The sequence below is a fragment of the Equus asinus genome, chromosome 3 (genome assembly GCF_041296235.1).
Source record: "Equus asinus isolate D_3611 breed Donkey chromosome 3, EquAss-T2T_v2, whole genome shotgun sequence".
Lineage (NCBI taxonomy): Eukaryota > Metazoa > Chordata > Mammalia > Perissodactyla > Equidae > Equus > Equus asinus.
In genome coordinates, this window is record NC_091792.1 from 58,012,923 (window position 1) to 58,034,840 (window position 21,918).

At 39.4% G+C, this 21,918-nt stretch overlaps 1 protein-coding gene across 1 annotated transcript in view; it reads left to right on the plus strand.

Annotated features, from left to right (window-relative positions):
- Positions 1 to 21,918, plus strand: part of GALNTL6 (polypeptide N-acetylgalactosaminyltransferase like 6) — a 1,096,422-nt gene that overhangs the window by 1,023,618 nt on the left and 50,886 nt on the right. Inside the window, exon 10 of the mRNA XM_014842142.3 lies at positions 11,889 to 12,110. Coding sequence (XP_014697628.3) covers positions 11,889 to 12,110 — 222 coding nt within the window. The remainder of the gene's footprint in view (positions 1 to 11,888; positions 12,111 to 21,918) is intronic.

The window sequence follows — 21,918 nt, forward strand, 5'->3', positions numbered from 1 at the left end:
TTGAATATCAATTATTCTTCAATACAGCTGTTTTCCAAATTGAGCTTATATGCATTTTTTAATAAGATACGTAGTTAAATAATTTGGGGAGTTGTTTTTTATTTATTTGTCCTATATCTAAAGGCTACATTAAATGCTATCAGAAACACTACCATAAATATCCAAAATATCCAGCCAAAAAATATAATAGAGATATAATTAAATTATATTGAAACAGCCAAGAGCAGGGCACCACTTGCAAACGGCTCACACAGCCTTGGGGAAGAAGAGAGAGGAAATCGCCTGTCAGAGAAACCTCTCTTTTTAGGCCTGGATTAGCCATCCTCTCCGTATGCTGAAGGCTTCCCATCGACTTCAAAGTCTTCAGATCAGAGAAAAATAGCGCTCTGCAGCTGAATAATTGTATGAGGTTGAGGCTTTCTTACAGAGATTCTCTTTTGAGCTGTATCCATGATGACATTATCACATTATCAATGATAAGAGGGCTTTGGGGTGGGACTACCGAGCTACTAAAGGACACTGAAGCTTCAAAGAGGAGAAACGAAATGCATTTAAATCAAAGTAGAATTTTTAAAGTCACAGGGTGGTGATGCAATCCTTGCTGGAGGAGTGACTGTGACAAATATGACAGTGTTTCTGAGTGAGATTGGCTTTGCTAGCTACTAGCAGTTTCTGGGGGAAAAGCACCAAAAAAAAAAAAAAAATGATAGCTGAAGACAGGGAAATCTTTGACTAAACTCACCATAATACAGCAGCTTAATATTGACACCAGCACAGCACGTGGGTTGGGATCACACCGGTGCACGTGTAATGATTGCACCCTGTACAAAGAAATAGAAACATGCCGCCAAGGTGAGTTGTCCCAGATATTACACACACATGGGACAGCCTCGTGGCCAGAGAAAACAACTGACTCCCAAATAACATGCTGAGAAACTGAGCAGGGATTGTATTTTTAGAATAATTGAACAGTAGGGTCTAAAATGTTGCTGGCAAAAAAAATAATTGGTAGATAGATTTATGCAGTTTGATGAACCAGCAGGTATAATGGAACTATCTGTTTTCCTCATGCTGCACAATAAAGATGATCAGTCAGAGCTGGAAATCTGTTCTTGTGAACTGAGATAGAAAGGTGATTTAATATTCCTGGTAAAATATCAATTCAAAGACCCAATGAGTATTAGAATTAAGGAAAGATTTAGTGCTGGATACTGCAAAGAAAACAAGACTTCAATTCTAAAGACCTCTGATATAAGGCTGAATGTGTTAAGTGTGTTAATAAATATTTGGGCAACACAGAGAAAGGAGAGATCAATACCAGTTTGGGTTAATAGGGCCACATCTTATGATACACAAGGAATCACAGAAAGGTGACATAAAATAGAGGATGCTATCAATGTCTTGTACATAGAAGGTGCTCAGAATAACAGTTTTTATTTCATTTATCATTCAAGAAGTATGAAAGTTTGTAGTTTTTAAAAATAGAGAAATCCTTCATTTGCTTTCTACATCAATTTCTCAGCTCTAGCCAGTAGCTATCTTTCTCAAACTCTTACATGACGTCTGTGCTGGGTACAACCCCTGCAGGTGAAAACCGCCTGGATCCACCCTGAATTCCCAGGATTAGGCCCCCTGCCTCAAACTCCCTTGTCTACACTACACTCAGAGCCTAGATAGGGCCCAGCCCAGATGTGCAGAGACAGGAGGCCTTCACCTACTTCTAGCCATGCTGAGCTCTCACCTCTAGCTACCATTTAGTACTCCTGCTATCTTAAGTTATAAGGCTGCTTCTCTGCTTGCTTCACAAAGACAGGGCCAGCAGGATCCCACCTGTTAGAAACAGAAAAGCAGGAGGATTGGGAAGCATATTTAGATCAACTCTGTGTTATAGCAGCCTTCTCTACAGTTTGGAACTTTCTAGAATAATTTCCACAGAAGCAAAACATTCACTATGCATTGGAAATGTCATCAAGATATGCCAGCTTCTGCATATACAGTCACTTAATGAATTAAAAAACATTCATAGAGCACATATTATATGCATTTATGTATATGGGGAGTAGAGTTGCCAGATTTAGCAAATAAAAATATAGGATGCCCAGTTAAATTTGAATTTCAGATAAATAATTCTTTTAGTGTAAATATGTCCCATGTGTTAAAAGATAAATGGAGGCATATTAAAAATTTTAAGAGTTTATTTCAGCAAAAATCAATTCCAATTGGGCAGCGCTAAACCAGAAGTGGTTAGGAGCGCCCCTCGGACAGGAGCCAAGACTTAGCTAGAGAAAGCGCAGAGAGAAGAAAGGAAATTATTTGATTACCGACAGCTTAAAGCTTAGTTGTGATCCGCTGTCATTAGAGTTTTGATTTCGTAAATTCGAGACATTTACAGACCTAGATTTTGGTTTGCTTACTAGGCTGCCACAGCATTCGAGCCACATCAGTCTGAAGGCCTCTTTGTTTAATTAATTTAACACGTGATATTAATGATAGACGTATTACACAAGTATTAATTAAACATGTTAAAAAATTATTTGTTTACCTGAAATTCAAGTTTAACTGTGTGTCCTGCATTTTAGCTGGCAACTCTAATTGGAAGGAATAAGAAGAGAGTTTCTGAGTGGGTGAGATCTGCAAATACAAGGAAGAAGTTCGTTGAAGCAGGAGGAACAGTGTGGAGAAAGGCAGAGAGTGGTTGCATTTTTTTTCAGTGGCAATAAATAGGGCAATTCTCAGAAGCAAAGTTCCCATGTAGGAGAAAAAAATTAAAGAGGACTGTTAGGAACATGCAACATTTTAAACAGTGGGCAGTCCTTATGCAAAAACAAGTTGGATAGGGTGTAATTCAAGAGCCGGTGTTTAATTTCTTTTAGGAGAATTATCTTTGTTTAGCAAAACACCTGGAAAGGACATTTTGATTCTGGAAAGGTAGGCCTCAGAGTTTGGCGAAGATAAGCAGGCACAGACAGTGAGAAAGCTGGACTGCTCTGCACGAAAGGGGAGAAGAAATTATGATATTCTGGTACAGCCCTACAAAGGAGACATGAGAGGAATTTTGAGGACAGCACCATGGCAGGAGGCCAAAATACGGAAGGAGGAAATTTTGACTAAGGCAAAATTCCCTGTAGCAGCCAAAGGATTTGAAAGAACCCGAGTCGTCAAATATTCCATCTTACACCATTGGCTGTGCTGTTGTAGTCCAGTCTCTGCCACTGCCCTACAATCTTCAGTCACACGCTGTGATCTACCTGAGAGATGGTGGAGAGGTGAAGAAAAGCACCTGGGCCTCCCACTCAACTCTCTGCAGGACCGAGAGTAGCAAGCAAGCCCCGGGCAAGATGCCAGGAGGAAGGAAAGATTCCAGAAGAAGAAATTGAAGTGAAGGGTGAATGTGCAAACACAAACCCCTGGGAATCTGCCCAAATCTTGAGGAAGACAAGAATATGCAATTTGAGGTTGAAGCATTTTTACTTAAATCTCAAAAAACAGGAATCCTAGCTAACACCTGACTCTGACTATATAAGACAACCTTTATAGATCTAACTTCTGATAGTCTGAGAGTAAACGAGTGTGTGTATAGATCGCCCACTGTCCATCCTTTACTCTTTCTTTCCTCTTAATAACTATATTTTAGACATCGTAACACCTTCACCAATGTTCATTCAATCTCAGAGAGAGATGGACCAGCTCAGGTTGATTTATTTTTCTCTTTGTTACCATCTCCAGCAAGAGATGCTATTGGGATGTCTCAGTTTCGTGATTCTGTACATATGTACACATGAATGTTGAAGTGAGAAATATTGCATTGCTCCTATCCCATTATCCCCATGTATTAGAATGTGTATATGTACTTATATATAAATACCCCAATGAGCTCAAATGTGTATATGATTATTCTATTTCCTGGAGTGAAACAACCTATACAAACTATAAAAGACCAATGAAACTCTTCTTGCAACGGCTCGTAATATTTCTCAGCTATGGTTCCAATGTTTTCCAAAAAACTAAGGCCTGATTCATGATTACAGTGGCAAATTAACACAGTGTATTGTTATTTCCAGAATAATGACTTCAGAACCATATTTGGCCGGTCACCTGGACTCTTTGGGGGTGGGAACTACTCCTTGACTATAAAAATTGACACTTTAGAAAGTTTCCTCCTGATAGGAAATTCCACTCAAAGAACAGAGCATCCATAATTGAGGATGCCTAATGAGTTATTGGGAACATTAAAGGATGGTCAGGAAGTTGTAGTTACGGTTAAATGTTTATGTAACACTCATTGTTGGAGGGAAACTAGCTATTACAGTTTTTGCAATTATTATGCCATTTCTTTTTTCCCCTCTCCTGAAAAGCTATAAAAAAGGAATCAATGATTTGACATTGTCCCTGGAGTATGTCTAAGATCCTTCAGCTTTCTTTGGAATGTTTGGGAAATCAGCAAATCTAACCTGCAACCAGGTATATTCCAATTTGAAAAGGACATGATGGTGCAAAAGCTACCTCACGCTAGCCTCCTGTTTAACTACACTAGAACTTCCCTAACATTGCTGACAATTTACCAATGCCCTATCTCCTGCCCCTTTTACTGGTTGATGTTGCTTTTTTTGGCTAACATTTGTCATGACCCTAGCCATTTCCAATTAAAAATGCATCCAGGGCAAGCCCGGTGGTGTAGTAGTTAAGTTCGTGCGCTCTGCTTCTGTGGCCTGGGGTTCACCAGTTTGGATCTCAGGTGCAGACCTACACACTGCTCATCAAGCCATGCTGTGGTGGCAGCACACATACAAAATAGAGGAAGATGTTAGCTCAGCGACTGTCTTTCGCAAGCAAAAAGAGGAAGATTGGCAACAGATGTTAGCTGAGGACCAACCTTCCACACCAAAAAAAGAAAAAGTGCATCTGAACTAGTCAGTTCCTCTTTGAGTTTTCACAATAATTCCTATTCCTATTTCAAAAACACAAATATCTATCCTTTAGCAACAGCATTCTTTTTATTGAGGTAACATTGGTTTATGACATGATATAAATTTCAAGTATACATCATTGTATTTCAATTTCTATGAAGACTACATCATGTTGACCACTCAAAGTCCAATTGCCATCCATCATTGAACACATGTGCCCCTTTACACCGTCTACCCTCCCCATCCTCTCCTTCCCCTCTGGTAACCACCGTCTATTCTCTGTGTCTATGTGTTTCTTGGTTGTTGTTGTTGTTGTTGTTGTTATTGTTTTTTTTTAAAGATTTTATTTTTTCCTTTTTCTCCCCAAAGCCCCCCAGTACATAGTTGTATATTCTTCGTTGTGGGTCCTTCTAGTTGTGGCATGTGGGACGCTGCCTCAGCTTGGTTTGATGAGCAGTGCCATGTCCGCGCCCAGGATTTGAACCAACAAAACACTGCAGCGGAGCGTGCAAACTTAACCACTCGGCCACGGGGCCAGCCCCTTGTTGTTATTGTTTTTATCTTCCACATATGAGTGAAATCATATAATATTTGGCTTTTTCTGATTGAATTATTTCCCTTAGCATAATGCCCTCAAGATCCATTCATGTTGTTGCAAATGGTAAGATTTTGATAGAGATTGGCACTGAATCTGTAGATTACTTTAAGAAGTATGGACACTTTAAATCTATTAATTCTTCCAACCCGTGATCATGGAATATCATTCCATTTCTTTGTGTCTTCTTCAATTTGTTTCAACAGAGTTTTATAGATTTCAGAGTACAGGTCTTTTACCTCTTTTGTTAAATTTATTCCTAGGTATTTTATTCTTTTTTTGTGATTGTAAATGGGATTCTATTCTTAATTTCTCTTTCTGCTATTTTGTTGTTAGTATATAGAAATGCAACTGATTTTTTATGTTCATTTTGTACCCTGAAACTTGACTGTATTAGTTAATTATTTCTAATAGTTTTTGATGGATTATTTAGGGTTTTCTTTGTATAGAATGATGTCATCCACAAACAGTGACAGTTTTACTTCCTCCATTCCAATTTAGATGCATTTTATTTCATTTTTTTTCTTGCCTGATTGCTCCAGCTAGGACTTCTAATACTTTAGTGAATGAGAGTGGTGAGACTGGGCATCCTTACCTTTTTTCTGTTCTCAGAAGAATAGTTTTCAACTTTTCACCATTGAATATGATATTGTCTGTGGGTTTAACATATACTGGCTTTGTTGTGTTGAGGTACTTTTCTTCTATGTATCTTGTCAAATACTTTCTCTGCATCTGTTGAGATAATCATGTGATTTTTATTCTTCACTTTGTTAATGTGGTGTATCACATTGATTGATTTGTGAATGTTGAATCATCCTTGCATCCCTGAACAAATCCCACTTGATCATGGTGTATGATGTTTTTAATGCATTGTTGTATTCGATTTGCTTCTATTTTGTTGAGGATTTTTACATCTATGTTCATCAGTGATATTGGTCTATAGTTTTCTTTTTTTGTGTGTTTTCCTTGTCTAGTTTTGGTATCAGGGTAATGTTGGACTCACACAATGAGTTAGGAAGCATCTCCACCTCTTCAATTTTTTGGAAGAGTTTGAGAAGGATAGGTATTAAATCTTCTTTGAATGTTTGGTAGAATTCACCAGGCAAGCTGCCTGATCTTGGACTTTTGTTTTTTGGGAGGTTTGATTATTGTTTTGATCTCCTTACTAGTGATTGATCTATTCAGATTCTCTATTTATTCTTGGTTCAGTTTTGGAAAGTTGCATGATTCTAAGAATTTATCCATTTCTTCTAGATTATCCAATTTGTTGGCATATAGCTTTTCATAGCATTCTTTTATAACCCCTCATATTTCTCTGATGTTATATTTTTCTCCTTTTTCATTTCTGATTTTATTTATTTGAGCCATGTCTCTTTTTTTCTTGGTAAGCCTAGATAAAGGTTTGTCAATTTTGTTTATCTTTTCAAAGAATCAGTGCTTAGTTTCATTAATCTTTTCTATTGTCTTCTTAGTTTCTATTTTATTTACTTCCATTTTGATTTTTAATATTTCCTTCCTTCTACTGATTCTGGGCTTTGTTTGTTCTTCTTTTTCTAGTTCCTTTAGATGTATTGTTAGATTGTTTATTTAAAATTTTTCTTGTTTTCTGTGGTATACCTGTATTTCTATAAATTTCCCTCTTAGTATTGCTTTTGCTGCATCCCATAAGAGTTGGTATATTGTGTTGTCATTTTCATTTGTCTCTAGGTATTTTTTTTATTTCTCCTTTGATTTCTTCATTGACTTAATAGTTGTTCAGCAGCATTTTGCTTAATCTACACATATTTGTAACTTTTCCACTTTTCTTCTTGTAGTTGATTTCCAGTTTCATGCCATTGTGGTCAGAAAAGATGCTTGGCATTATTTCAATCATCTTAAATTTATTGAGACATTGTGTAGCTTAATATGTGATCTATCCTGGAAAATGTTACATGTGCATTCACAAAGAATGTGTATTCTGCAATTTTGGGGTGGAAAGTTCTGTATATATCTACTAAATCTATCTGGTCTAATGTGTCATTTAAGGCCAATATGTCCTTACTGATCTTCTGTCTGGATGATCCATCCATTAATGTAAATTTTTTTTTCTGTCCAGCTTGGGTGATTTCCTCTACTTTTTCACCTATATCACTAATTCATTCTTCTAGGTCATTTACTCTGCTGTTGATTCCCTCCAGTGAATTTTTCTTTTTTGATATTGAAGTCTTCATTTCCAATTGGTTCTTTTTTATATTTTCCAATTCTTTGTTGAAGTTCTCACTGAGTTCATCCATTCTTCTCCCAAGATCAGTGAGCGTCCTCATGACTATTCATTTGTACTCTTTATCCAGCAGATTGTTTATCTCTGTTTCATTTAGTACTTTGTCTGAGGATTTGTTCTGTTCCCTTATTGGAAACATATTCCCTGTCTCCTCATTTTGCCTACTTCTCTGTGTTTATTTCTATGTATTAGGTAGATTGGCTACATCTCCAAACTTGGAAATGCAGCCTTATGTAAGAGATGTCTTTTGGGGCCAAGTAGATTGCTCCCCTCTCATCACCATGCCAAATGTTCCATGGGTGTCCACTCTGTGGGCTGCATGTGCCCATCTGTTGTGACAGGGTTGCTATTGCTTCTGGCACACAGGCAGGCTAGGCTGGACCCAAGGCTGGCTGGTTGTGAGGCCAAATTCCAAGCCCAATAATGCATGCTGACATCAGTCTGGATCACTTAAAATTGACTCCCAGTGTCTTCTCACTTTTATTCCAGGACCCCAAGAATCTTTCCCATTTTTTTCTGTGTTTATTTATCTCTTCCACCAACTTGTGGATGGTCACTGGATTTTTAAGGCAAGTCAAAGGCAGTTACCCCCTAAGAGACTACTCTTAGCTCTCTCAGAAGCCAGCTGGGCATTTGTTAAAGCCTCCAGGCACAGCAGCACACAACTGTTTCAGGCATTGGAAAGAAGGGCAGATCCCTTGTGCATATTGCAATGGCTGGTAGCACAAGTCTACTGCAGGCCCACAAGATTGCCACAGGTCCATACCACCACTGCAGGCTTGCTGGCGGGTGGTGCTGGTCCCTGTGGTGGGCTACCTCCTGCCTGACTGTGCTCAATTGCCTCAGATGCTCTAATGGATGAGGTCTCCTAAAAAAGTTTAGGGTCTCCCTAAACTTTCAGGCAAGAGGAAGGATTTCAATGGTGCCTGCCAGCCTCTGTGTCAGCCCGACCAAACCAGGACACAGTAATGACTGCCTCCATTGTCTCAGTCCCTGTAGGGTGGGCCTAGCCACCTCTTGCCTCTCTGGGATGTGTTTTGAGCTTACTAGAGTCTCTTTCACCAATGGACCATGTACTTTTCTATCTGGTCTTTTTGTGCTGGTTTCTTGTTCAAGCGAATCTGTGCATAGGCCCCCTAAGAGCAGGTTTTTCTTCCCCTGAAGCTCTATAATTTTCCTGGGCATATTCCCTGTTGGTTTGCAAAGCCAGGTATTATGAGTTCTCATCTCTCTTGTACTGGATCTAAAGGCTGGGATGCCTAATGTGGAGCTCAGAACCCCTGTTCCTCCAGGAACAGTTCTATCCCTTTGAGATCACTCCTGGCTGTGAAGCACTGGCTGGAGTGTGTTTTTTTCCCTCAGCAGGGCTGTTTCTCTGCCTCTTCCACCCCTGCCTGTGTTGTCTCTTTTTGTAGATGTTCTTTCATCCAATTTCCAGATGTCTCTCAGAGAAAATTGTTCCACAGGTATTTGTAGTTTTATTGTGTCCATGTGAGGAGGTGACTTCAGGATCCTCCTATACTGCCATCTTCCAAAGTCTTCCACAATGGTGCTTTTTAAAAAATTGTTCTTATTTCAGTGCCTTTATCAATAGATACATGTGCGCCCTATGAATTTGTTCACAATCATTTTATAATATGGCTTTTTATTAACTCAACAGTTAGCACGCCCAGATGAGCACACACAGGTACCTATAATCATTCAAGGTTCTGGGTTTTTTAATTAAAAAACAGCTCTCTCTTTAACTTTGCAGCATTTAAGTCTAAAAGTGCTTATTTACCCAAGTCAAAATAGATTTCTTAGTAATAAATCTTTCTTGCAAACTATCAGAATTTTTAAGGCAGTTTTTCACTTAATAAAGTCACTTTCTCATTATTTCTGGGTAACTTACTTCTTTCCCTCTGCTTTTTGCTATTCCCCTGCCTTTGTTCATTTTTATTTATCACAGAAGCATGAAGTAAGTGAAAATTAAATATTTTCACTTTATATTAATTGGAGTTTAGGATAAAGGTTGGAACTACAGCCTAAAATCTAATTTGAATATAAATACAATTTTAACACTATCAACTAATTTTTTCCATTATATCTTTGAATCGTTTTGCTAATCATAAAAATTGTCTGTCTAAGGACAAATGAAAATAGGATGCATTTCATCCAGAACATCTGTGAGAATGAAACACAAATGGTGACGTGATACTAAAGATTCACACTTAGATATTACGTATGTTTGCAGTACATCATGCCTCACAGAGCAGGAGCTTCAAAACATCATCTACTTCCTCCTCTCTCCCCAAAGAAATCAGGCTGTTCAAGATCTGTGGCAAAGGCTATAATATTACAAAACAATGGTAACACTGATCATCTGTTAGAGTAAACCAGAGCCCGAGGAGTGGAAAGCGTATGGGCAAGGCAATGCCGATGGGATGTCAGGCAACACAATGATGGCTGAAAGCAATCCCTCAGAGTACAATTCTCACACTCTAGATGCCAGGAATCTTAGAAAGGAAGGAACACAGAGGCAACCAACAAATCAGAGTAGTCTTTGTGACACTGTTTCTTTTCTACATCTTGCAGTATTAACTGAGCCCTACTTTGTGCCTGCCATCGAACAAAACTAACGAAGGAGTCCATGGCAGAAGGAGGAGGCGGGGTGGGGGTTGAAAGGGCAGACATGGAAGAGGTCCACTGGGGATGCTGGAGGTGGAGGTGATGGGACAGAACAAGAAAAGGGTAGAATTCCAACAGGAATAAGGTATAATCCAGCAGACCTCTGGGAATGGTTCCAGACCTAGATTAGGATTTAGTAGCAGTTTTTAAGATAAAGTGATTTTCCTAAATATCACTAGTTTTCACTTTAGTCACTTATGTCTGGATCATATCAAAGTGCCCAGCCTTTCTGCCCATTTTATCTTCTAAACGCAAAGGAGAAACTAGAAAAGTCAATGCTCACACCAACTTGGCACTTAAAATAAGGAGTTTGAACACAAAACAACAAGAACCAGAGCCTGTGGGACACCAGCCTATGAAACTATGTTACAAGCTGGGGGCATAAGAACTGATATCTTCTACACAACGCAATTGCTCTCTCTACTACTTAGCATCAGAGAGCTTGAAGGGACGTCAGAGAACATCTCATCTCAGCTAAAGCCCTTCTCAAAGACCAGAGGAACAATCAGTCCATCTGTGGCCAAGCCCAACTCTCAGACTCTCCAATTTCCAATGCTGCTCTTTATACTACTATAATAGGGCCAATATTCATAATACCTATTGTATGCCAGGTACTATTCTAAGCACCTTATAGGTGTTACCTTACTGAATCCCACAACCACTCCCATGATGAAGGTACATATTACTTTATGTACCTTCTCCAGGTGAGGAATCTGAGGCCCAGAATAGATACTCTGCATGCTCAATCCCAAAACTGATGAAAGGGCCAAGCTTCCTACCCTGAAGGTGTATACTCTCCTGCCCCTAAGGAGCGTGTTTATTTCCCCACCATCCATCTTCCACTTCCTTTACCCCATGGAATCATCTGCAGAAAAGACTGAGTCCTTGGTACTTCCCTCAGCCCCACTTCAATGTGCAGTAAATCACTAAATTCAGCTTGGCATCCATGTTGCACCTGTCAAGTATCATCAGAAGGTCTCGGATTCAGTCATGCTGGGTTCTCTCTATAATTGGGAGAATAACAGCATGTTTGTCCTCATTCTTTCCAAGATCCCTAACTGTTCCTTGAAATGGTTTAAGCAATTTGATGCCTAAGAGAAACTTCATTATCTCCAGTTTCAACTCCTTTAGTTCTATGTGAAAAACAAAAAATTTATAATCGTGAAATAGGAGAGATGAGAAAGCTGATATAATTGTAAGCTGAATTTTGACTGGCTCTGTAAATTAATTATCTAATTGGCAATTGAGCCCCATGCCAGAAGCAGAAATATCTGTGGGGCCTCTGGCTAATCATATCACATCCCTTGAAGTTATGAAAACTCATTGTTAATAAGCCATCCACCACAGCTGCCTGAAGTTGTCTGATTTCCTGTACTTTCCTTTTTTCCAATTTCTAGTGCAAATAAAATCACCCTTTGAGTGCAAAGGCCAATAAATGACGTTCTTTTCTGCTGCACAGAACCTGAAGCGGGTGGCTGAGACCTGGATGGATGAATTTGCCGAGTACATTTACCAGCGGCGCCCGGAGTACAGGCACCTCTCCACTGGGGACATCTCCGCCCAGAAGGAGCTGCGCAAACAGCTCAAGTGCAAGGACTTCAAGTGGTTCATGGCTGCAGTGGCCTGGGATGTGCCTAAATACTACCCTCCAGTGGAGCCCCCACCCGCTGCCTGGGGGGAGGTGAGGAGACGCTGCGTGAATCTGCGCTTCCCTTAGTGTGCCCACTCTCACAGCCTCAGGTGGTGGGAGGGACCACACCTTCCACTCCTTTTAGCTTACGTCATCTCCAATACACGAGGGTCCAACCACCTTTTAGAAATTGCTAGGGATGGTCATTCAGCCCTCAGCCTTTGTAGCCCAACCCAGAATTCTTGGCCACTGTTGACTCTCCATATGAATTTTTTAAATACACTTGGAAAATATTTTTATTTGAGATTAGTGGAATTACCATAAGAGCTTGTAGAGAATGAAAATATCTGTCACGCTACTGCGTAAATAAGGGAGACCTGATGTCCATGGTAAAATCCCTCACCATTTACATGCATAGCCTTGTTGCTATTGGTATTTGCAAAGACAAGGTGACAAAGGGGCTTGGCTATTTTACTAACCAGGTGTGCTATGCAGAATCATGAATAAACACATTTGCATAATTCCCAGAATTGTGGCACATGCAGGACCCACACTGGTTCCTTACATAGGCACTAACCTTTCCACCTCTGAATGCTTCTTTCTGTTTTCACTTCATGATCTAAAATGGGAAGAGCTGAACAGCCCCAGTTCCTAAGTTTAAAATATCTGTTTTTGGGCATAAAAAGGACTATTGTGCTGGGTGCAGTTCTATTCAATCCTGTTACTAGCCTTTTCCCAGTAGAAAATGGTGTGCTAAAGCAAGGACTAAAATTGGATATGGTGGATTTATCTGAGCAATTTAATAGGCTTTCAGCAGAGGCCATAGGGGGAAATGCAGGCTGGGCGGGATGCTAGCACCGTCTCAGTTCCCATCGCTTTCAGAAGCCAGGGGTTGACTGTTGCACATTGTGGAGGAGCCTTTTCATCATCGTCATTGGTCTTGTGGTGGGGGGAAAAACATGCCTTTGCCTGGTTAGTGTCTGTGGCTTGGCAGAGCTCTGAAAACAGGTTGCCCCAGGCCGTGGTAGGAGAAGCCAGGGTGCTGAGGCAAGGTTCTTGGGTGAGCTGTCCCAGCTCCCTGGAGAAAATGTGTTCAGCAAGTTATACATGTGCTGCTTGTTTTGCTGAGGGGGTCCAAAAAGATGTCAATCTCCACCTGTGCCTGGGATACCCTAGGCATGAGGAATGTGTCAAGGCCATCACTCTAGGCTCCATCTCTAATGTTTTTTCACATACACATGGTCTTGATACTGACTGCTTCAGTCAATTAGTAATTTGGTTTAATCCTTTGCATCTTAAACATTTCATTAAAGCTTCCCTGGAATATTAGTAATACTAGTCTGCTTGCATTAGTTTTAGCTATCTATCATGGGCTTAATTTACAGAAGTAGAAATTTAAAGTAGACCCCAGAAGGAACTTTCTTAGTCTAATGCACTGTAAGACATCGGAATGTTTTAGCCAATAAGCAGGTGAGTTCCTTCCAAGGGTTTTTTGCTTAGGGTTATGCCTGCTTCCTTTCTTTGTAATGTAGGTACAGTCCTGCCTTAGTACCTCAGAAATACTCTTGAAGACCTCTCAGTATCATTGTGGGATTTGCAGCTGGATTAAATTTTCATCAATCTGTTCTCCACCTTACGTGGAAAGATAAATTTTTATTCCTTCTTGGTTACTACTTCAGGCTGCAACTAATCACATTTTCCCACATTACCTGACTAAATCATAACCTATATTTATAAAGCCCCTTGCTCGGAAACAGATTCAAAGCTTCCATTGAGGTTCTAGAAAAAAGACAGCTTCCCAGGAATAATCAAAGTAAGAACCATCTTAGGGCCAGGTGGGCTATGCCAGAGTGTTTTTATCCGCTACTCCTCATTGCCCCCACCTTTACGTGCTCGCCTGGCCCCCAGCCACACTCACATTCATCCTTCCTGCTCTACGCAGACATTGAGAAGATCAGATTTTTTTTTTTTTTTAACATAACGGCAAACTTCTTTCCCCAAAGCTTCAGAAGAACAAACAAAGAAAGGTCATAATTAGGGTTAGGGAAAGAAGAAAATGGAGATACAGCTGAAGGGTCAGTTACACTCAGTGGCATCTGTTCAGTGAAGGTGTGGTACACAGCAAGAATGAAGACAGAAGATTGGAAGAAGGCAGAAACAAGGGAAACCAACAAGTGACAGGGTTTAGACTAGTAAATCATTTTGAAAAATATCTATTTCCCAAGCAGAGTAAATCCCAGAGAGTAAAAATGATGTGTGTACATTTAATACAGGAGGCAAGTGCAGTGTTTGCAGTGCAGCTTAATCTGAACGAAATGATGAAATAGAGAGACTATTCTCTAACTATATACTGGATAATAACAACCTACTTTTCAATAGTAGGTAAAAATTACTAAATGAGTAGAATATATCTGTATACCATTTTATCTTTGAAAAACATTCTTTTGAAGTTCTCACTCTTGTGTTTTTCTTTTCCCTTCGAGAGGGCTTTTTGTAAATAATTTTTTTATTTTGGGATACTTTAAAATTTACAGAAAACTTACAAAGATAATACAGAAAGTTCATATATTCCCTTCACACCACTTCTAATGATAACATCTCATCCTGACCATGTTAACCATAGTACATTTAGACTATGTAGTTAACATTAGTACAATACTATCAACTAAACTACAGACTTTATTCAGAATTCAACAGTTTTTTCGCTAACATCCTTTCTCTCTTCTAGGATCCAATCTAGTATATGAGAAGGCTGTTTAATTTCCTACGAACTTTAAATTAATTGTTAGAATGGACAAAGCTCCCAAATAAATGTAATAGGTCAATTTCTATTTTGATAAAGAAGGGAAAAGGGAAGTGCAGACTGTGTGACTCTTTTACAGCAGTTGTAGGAAGGAAGCACAAACCTCCAGCAACATCAACACGAGAATCCTTTATGGGAGATCTGGGCCAAGAAGTAGGGTAACTCGCTATTTAATGCTCTGTACTTGGAACAGTTGTCCACATGCTCTTCTGTGCCAACCTGATTCTGGGTAAACAGTGAAGTGCTTAGACAAGTTTTGGCTCTGGCAGTTGGAACCCAGCTTGTAAAGGATCTGCTACAGACCATAAACAGCCTATGAACTGCTACTCATTTCCCCCAAAAATTCAGCTGGATTATTGCATTTGTCTCCTAACTCATCTCTCTGCTTCTGCCCTTCACCCTTTCAGTCTGTTCTCAACAGAGTTCACTTAAAATGAGAGATCAGGTCCCTCCTCCATTCAAAACCTTTCAATAGTTATAATCTCTCTCAGGGTAAAAATCAAAGTCCTGACTTATACCCTAAATGATCTGACCCCTGTTGTCATCTCTTACTATTCGCCCCTGATTTCCTCTTCTTTAGGTATACTGGCCTCATCACTGTTCCTCAAACAGGCCAGGCACAATCCCATCTCAGGGCCTTTGCACTTGCTGCTTCTTCTACTTAGAATCCTCCAGCCCCAGAAATCCTATGCTTCCTTCCTTCACTTCCTTCAGGTCCTTACTCAAGAATATCTTCTTCTTAGTAAGGCCTTTCCTTATCATCTTGTCTACAGCGTGCAAGAATCCATGCACACATGCACATTCATACTTATACATTCCCAATCCCCCTTCTCTGCTTTATTTGTCTTCTCAGCATCCATCACTATATAACAAGCTATATAGTGCATTTACTTATCCTGTTTCTCACCTATCTCCCCTACTATAAAGCAAGCTCCATGACAAAGGGAGTTTGTTGATTTGTGGAGTTACTATTGCTCTTCGGCAGCTAAAAAAAGTGTTTGGTATATATTAGGTGCTTAATAAATATTTGTTGAATATTTGGCCCCTATTGTTCCCCTTACCATTCACTGCTCTCCACAGAGCACACTGAGCTCTCACTACACTTCACCTCAGGGTCCCTCCATGGCTATACAGAGTCCACCTCTCTGGAAACCTTGGCCAGGAAGACAGTCTGTGTAGTGAATCTCAGGTAACCAATTCTCATGGATGGTCCGGCCTATGGTCCATTTGATAGTCAAACAAGATGTGAAATATTCTCTTCTGACATCCTAAAGAGAAGAAAGAGAAACTCCAAAAGTGAATATCCTCTTTTCCAGCAATTTCCAGACTCTCCCTGCCAGCCTCCTACTTAAAAGGCAAGAAGAGATTAAAGTCTTATCTGATAAAGAAGTACTCTGCAGAAGCCATTCCATCCTCCGGTGTGCGAGGGTAGTGGGTAGAGTGGTGAGGCAACGGGGCCCAGAGAGAATAAATAGGATTTGGGGCCACATTACAAGTCAAACATCCCTTAGCAATGTGCTTTTCCACGATGCTGTCTTGGATAGAGTAAGAACAGGTTTAAAGTGGAGAACTACTCTTAAACCATGCACATATGGAGTGTCTTTTTTTGTGTCAAGATGTTAAATGAAAGACACAGAATTTCCTATTATTCTTCTCCTTCTTACCCTTTGCCCTCCTTGGAATTCATGAATTTGCTAAAGTCATTTATAGTACTCATTTATAGTCCAAAAAGAAGAGTTCTGCAGAATCCCAAATATCATGTGTAAGAAGGAATAAAAGATGTAAAATAGACAAACGTGCCTTTTCCAACCGGTGCCGTAGAATCTTTTAAGTGTCTACTGACTGTCCTCAATATGCCAATCTTGGCACATCCGTTTGTCATCTTGCGATTGTGCAAAACTTTTTAAAAATCTTTATTTTAAAAAGGCATCTCAATGCAGAACTACTTCAGCTGCTATTTAAACTCCTTCCTCAAGATGAATGTCACCCTGAATTATGGAACACTCACAAAGACAGGCACCCTACATAATTCCAGTTCTCCTCCTCTGCTGCAGGCTGCTCTTGACTTCTTTTAACTGGCTTTCTTTCTTCCTCTTTCTTCTGATGTTCTCACAGTGCACAAGGCTTTTCAAATTTCTCCGTATCAGCTTACGTGAAAGGAAGTTCGACACAAGGGGGTGCGTTATCTGAAAGACCATCTGAGGATGTGATGTTGTCTCTTTCAAACAGATTCTGTGGAAGTGCTGCTGCTGTATGACGCAGAGTAAAAGCCAGCGCTTTCTGCACAATGAGGGAGGCTCTCTCGCATTCTCTGGGGACAACCGTGGCCAGCTCTCCAGCCTTCCCCCACAACCTAGCCTTGCAACTGGGAAAGCTGCAAAGTGAGACTGCCCCTCTCCTTCTTTGGCAACTATGCAGGGGCCATCCCTGCCATTCAGCTGCTATATATCTAAACCAGACCTTTAAATTAAGCAGTCATTCTGAGATTCTGATTTGTGGTTCTCTGAGTGTATTAGAGTTGCCTTGATCTGCCATTTGTTTTCTCAGGCAGAGGCAATGGTGGTACACGATGCCAATTCATCTCCCTGGAGCTCAACAATGAGGTTAAGAAAAACGTAAGGACACACAAAGAATCGCATTCTCTTTCAGATTTTGCTATGTGCTTTCTGAGTTCTTAACAGCTGAGATGGTTGAAGACAAGCTTAAAGTGTCTTATGGTAAACATAGCTTTAGTTCCCTATTCCAAGCTGAGCAAATTGGACATGTTAATGTCTCAACAGTGGCAATTTGACCCAAATCATAATGAATCAGAGGTATTTCAGAGCTAATAGATGTTTTCTTCTTCTCTTATAGAAATATGTCAGACAAAACTGTCTTTTCTTTCTATTTATTTTATTCTTCCTTAAAATATATTTACTCATATTGACATATATTTGCACACATAAATATATACCTTTGGGGATTCATGTGACAGGAGTAAATGAAATTTTAAGTGTAGGCTAGCCTACTCATGAATTCATCTTAGTGTTTAATTTTCAGTGACAATTAGTACCTTTCTAATTCCAAGAGTGATACAAAATTAATAGAATTTGAGGATCACTCAGTTATCATAACATGATTTCCAATTCGCACCTTCAGAGAGTTAGCATAGATGGAAAAAATTCAATATAAGTTTTTCCAGTCATGAACGTAGGAATACCTTCACTCCACCCATTTTTTAACAAAGTGCCCTGCTGGCTTCTGTGAGAGCTAAGAGTGGTCTCTGCAGGAGTAACTGCCCTCAACTTACCTTAAAAATCCAGTGACCATCCACAGGTTGGTGGAGGACAAGAATGAACATAGCAAAAAGTGGGAAAGAGTCTTAGAGTGCTGAAATAAAAGTGAGGAATACTGGGAGTCAATTCCATGTGGTCCAGACTGATGCCGGGATGCATTACAGGGCTTGAAATTTAGGTCTAATCATTTGCAGGTGGGCGATAGCTAAAAACAAGAGTCAATATTCTTCTAAGTGTCCTTGCAATGCATTGAACTGTTCTGTTAGCACTAAGTCTTGGCTGGCCCGTTCCAAACACAGGGAAGTACAGTGACTGCGCTGCGAAAGGTAAGCAGTCCCTTACATTTGCATTGTTGCTTTTAACAACCTAAAGGTCCCCAGTCAGTCTATTTTGTGAGCACCCTGAAAGATAACCGTCTCCACTTTGGCTTGGGAAGTAGGACAATAAGCATCCTGTGCTCCTTTGCAGACTTCATGGCTAAATTCTTTCTCTACGTTTTATTTTCTCACAATTATCTCTTTATATTTTTTGATGCACTTGATTATATTAATTTCTATTAATTTTAAGAGATTCAGGGATTGGCTTTGACCAGTTGAGATTTCAAAAATTCTGTTTTTGTCTAAACAAGAACCCAGTAATATTTGGCTAAACCAGCTTTTGCCTTAGCTGTTTCCCTTTTTATGGTAACAGGAATAACTCTCTCTGTTGAACCTCTATTGTCCAATGGGATGCCTACTCATTGGTCAATCTCTGGATGAGATGACTTATCCTTTAGGCCTGTCACAAAGGGAAGCTAACATAACAAGATAATCTCGGGAGGAGCTTAGCTTTCTAGACCAATTCCTGAAACAGGAAGGGCCAATCAGTTTTTCTCAGGCTTGTTCTAGACTCAAGTCATCCAGAACTAACTAGACATATCAAATTCTTGGCCTATGCTTTTCTCCAGAATTGCATACAAGTTTGCAGCAAATCATTTTGTTCCAGAGCCTAGCATTCTATTGGAAATAATGAAAACTCATAAGGTATGATGCCAGAAATAGAAAGCTAAATTTTCTACCATATTCTTGCTTTAAAATGCACCGGGAGTTCCCGTGCTGAAAACACAACAGCAGTGTGGTTTTGTTTCATCACAAAATCTTGATGGAACATTTAGGAGAGCAAAAGAAAAAACACACACATGGATATTATCTTACATCAAACTGGTGACAAGCAATTGTGAAAAATTCCAGACTATGAGTTACTGTAACCTACACACCAGACAGCAGCAGGTCTTATGTGGGATCAGCAGAGATGACAAGGGGGTGAAAAAGAAAAAGGAAAGTATTGAGAGTTCTACAAGCTACAACTCAGAAATCAACAATTACTCACTCTTCAAAGAAGACAATGTTTTCCAGAACAGGGACTAAACCAATCAAATGTGAAAATTACCAACAACATTCAAAGACTTCCTCACAGTCTCCAAGCTGAGAACGAGTATAAAAGCGACCAGAGGAAACCAGTAAGGGGCCATGGGATCTAAACTGTGCTGGAGCAGCCTTCATCTACACATCTCTCAGGAACACGCCAAAATACTCCCTTTTGAAAGACGGAGACTCATTCTTTGCCCCTTCTCTTCTTGCCCTCCCTTGCTAAAAAAAAAATTTTTAAGCCTACTGATATTGGATCCAAAATAAAACATTGCAGATCCCAGAGAGACAAAAGTTTCAAATGCCAGAGAAGGCGGTGTCTGAGATAGACCTCAGAAAGTACTAAACAACACACACATTTAAAGGTAACGATACTGCTTTGCAAGGGAAGACCCTTAGAACTCTAGACAACACAGATTAGAGGCAGGAAGCTTTTGCGATTCAGGCTTGGCTCTGAGAGACAGAGAAGTGACTATATAAAAAGGCCATATGTTTTAATACATCACAGTAACAACAGAGAAGAGATCCCTACAGAGAAATTTCCTCTAGTAGTCCAAGAAACTATTTTATTTATATGTGGAAAATAAAAACAGATTACAATAAAACCCCCATACAGAGATACAACAAAGATAAAGATAAAAATGAACCAACTAAAGTTCCAACAGATAATGAAAAGATGCTGCAAATGTGGCCACAAAGGAGATGAAAACCGCAATACATTTTAAAAAGAGCCAAAAGAACCATAAAACAATCAAAGCTTGAAACAAGCATACAAATCAGAATTAGAACGGCTCACAAAGGAGATGGCTAGAATCATATGAAACAAGATGATATGAAAAGAGAGCTGAAAACACCAGTCGAAAAAAGGAGAGAGAGAAGAAAAGATATTTCATAAATGAAGGCTAAATAAGAAAGAACAAAGAAGCGAATCGAGACCATGGACAGCACAGTAAGAGAAACTGAGGCTAGAAGGGAGAAGAGAGAAATTAGCAAGACAGAAATACAGAGACCAAAAGATTCTACCAAAAATTTGAAATAACGGAGATTCGAAGGAGGTTTAACATAAATTCCCAAAGAAGAATGTCCCTCTCCCAAAATGAAAAGCAACAAATACATAAACTAGAATTTCAGGAAACCTTCACAAAATAAAAGATCTGAATTTACATATTTAAAAAGCTGTATCTGGCAAATTCCACCAAGAACCATCAACACTGAAACATTTCTGGTAAAATAGTTGTATTTTTAAAATGAAGACAATTTTATGCACACAAGCAAAAAAAGCTAAGTCAGACTTTGAAGCACAAACATTTTGTACCAGAAGACAATGGAACAACGTTGTAAAGATGCTCTAAAAAATAAAATAGGAGCCAAAGACTTTATTTTCAAGCAAACTATGCTTCAAGTATGAAGGCTATCGAAAAACAGTTATAAACGTGCAAGAACTCAGGGATTACTTTTCCCAAGAGTCTGTCTGAGGATCTTAGCAAAGAATGAGTAACAGAAAACCAAGAGATATTTAGAAAAAGCCTAAGATCTGCTAGAAATGGCTATAAAGATAAAAGAATATGTAAATTTTATAGGTTGGCTAATGCAGAAACAATACAACTAACAAATAGGGAAAGTAAGCAGAAAACAGAATAAATTTGGTGATTGTCCCACAGCCATAAACAGATTAAAAGAATGTCACCTATGTTTAGGGGCTGACCGGGTGGCCGAGTGGGTAAGTTCGTGTGCTCTGCTGCAGGCGACCCAGTGTTTCGTTGGTTTGAATCCTGGGCGTGGACATGGCACTGCTCATCAAACCACGCTGAGGCAGCGTCCCACATACCACAACTAGAAGGACCCACAACGAAGAATATACAACTATGTACTGGGGAGGCTTTGGAGAGAAAAAGGAAAAAATAAAATCTTAAAAAAAAAAAAAAAGAATGTCACCTATGTTTAGACACTGGAGGAGAGGGAAGAAAAGGGAAAAGATTATAACTAATCAACATTGCTTAAAGAAGAGTATAGTTAGGCATTATCTAAAAAAAGGAACCTTCAGATATTATACACAATATTTGTGTAAAGGTAACCAGTAGAACAAAGATACAAATTGTATTAAATACCAAAGATTACCAAGAGAAAAAGACATATCACATAGTCAATGACTTTCTAGATACAGTAAATACATAATAAATCAGTATGTCAGAGCTGAGATCAAACATATAAATAAATCTACCAAAAGAAAAAAGTTCAGATTGGCCAATAAAGCAAATCTAACTCTCTGCCATCTGTGAGACATACCTGGATCAAAATGATACAGAAAGATTAAGGATTAAAGAAGCAGCATAGATACACCAGGCAAATTCAAGTAATAAGGAAGCAGAGGTTGA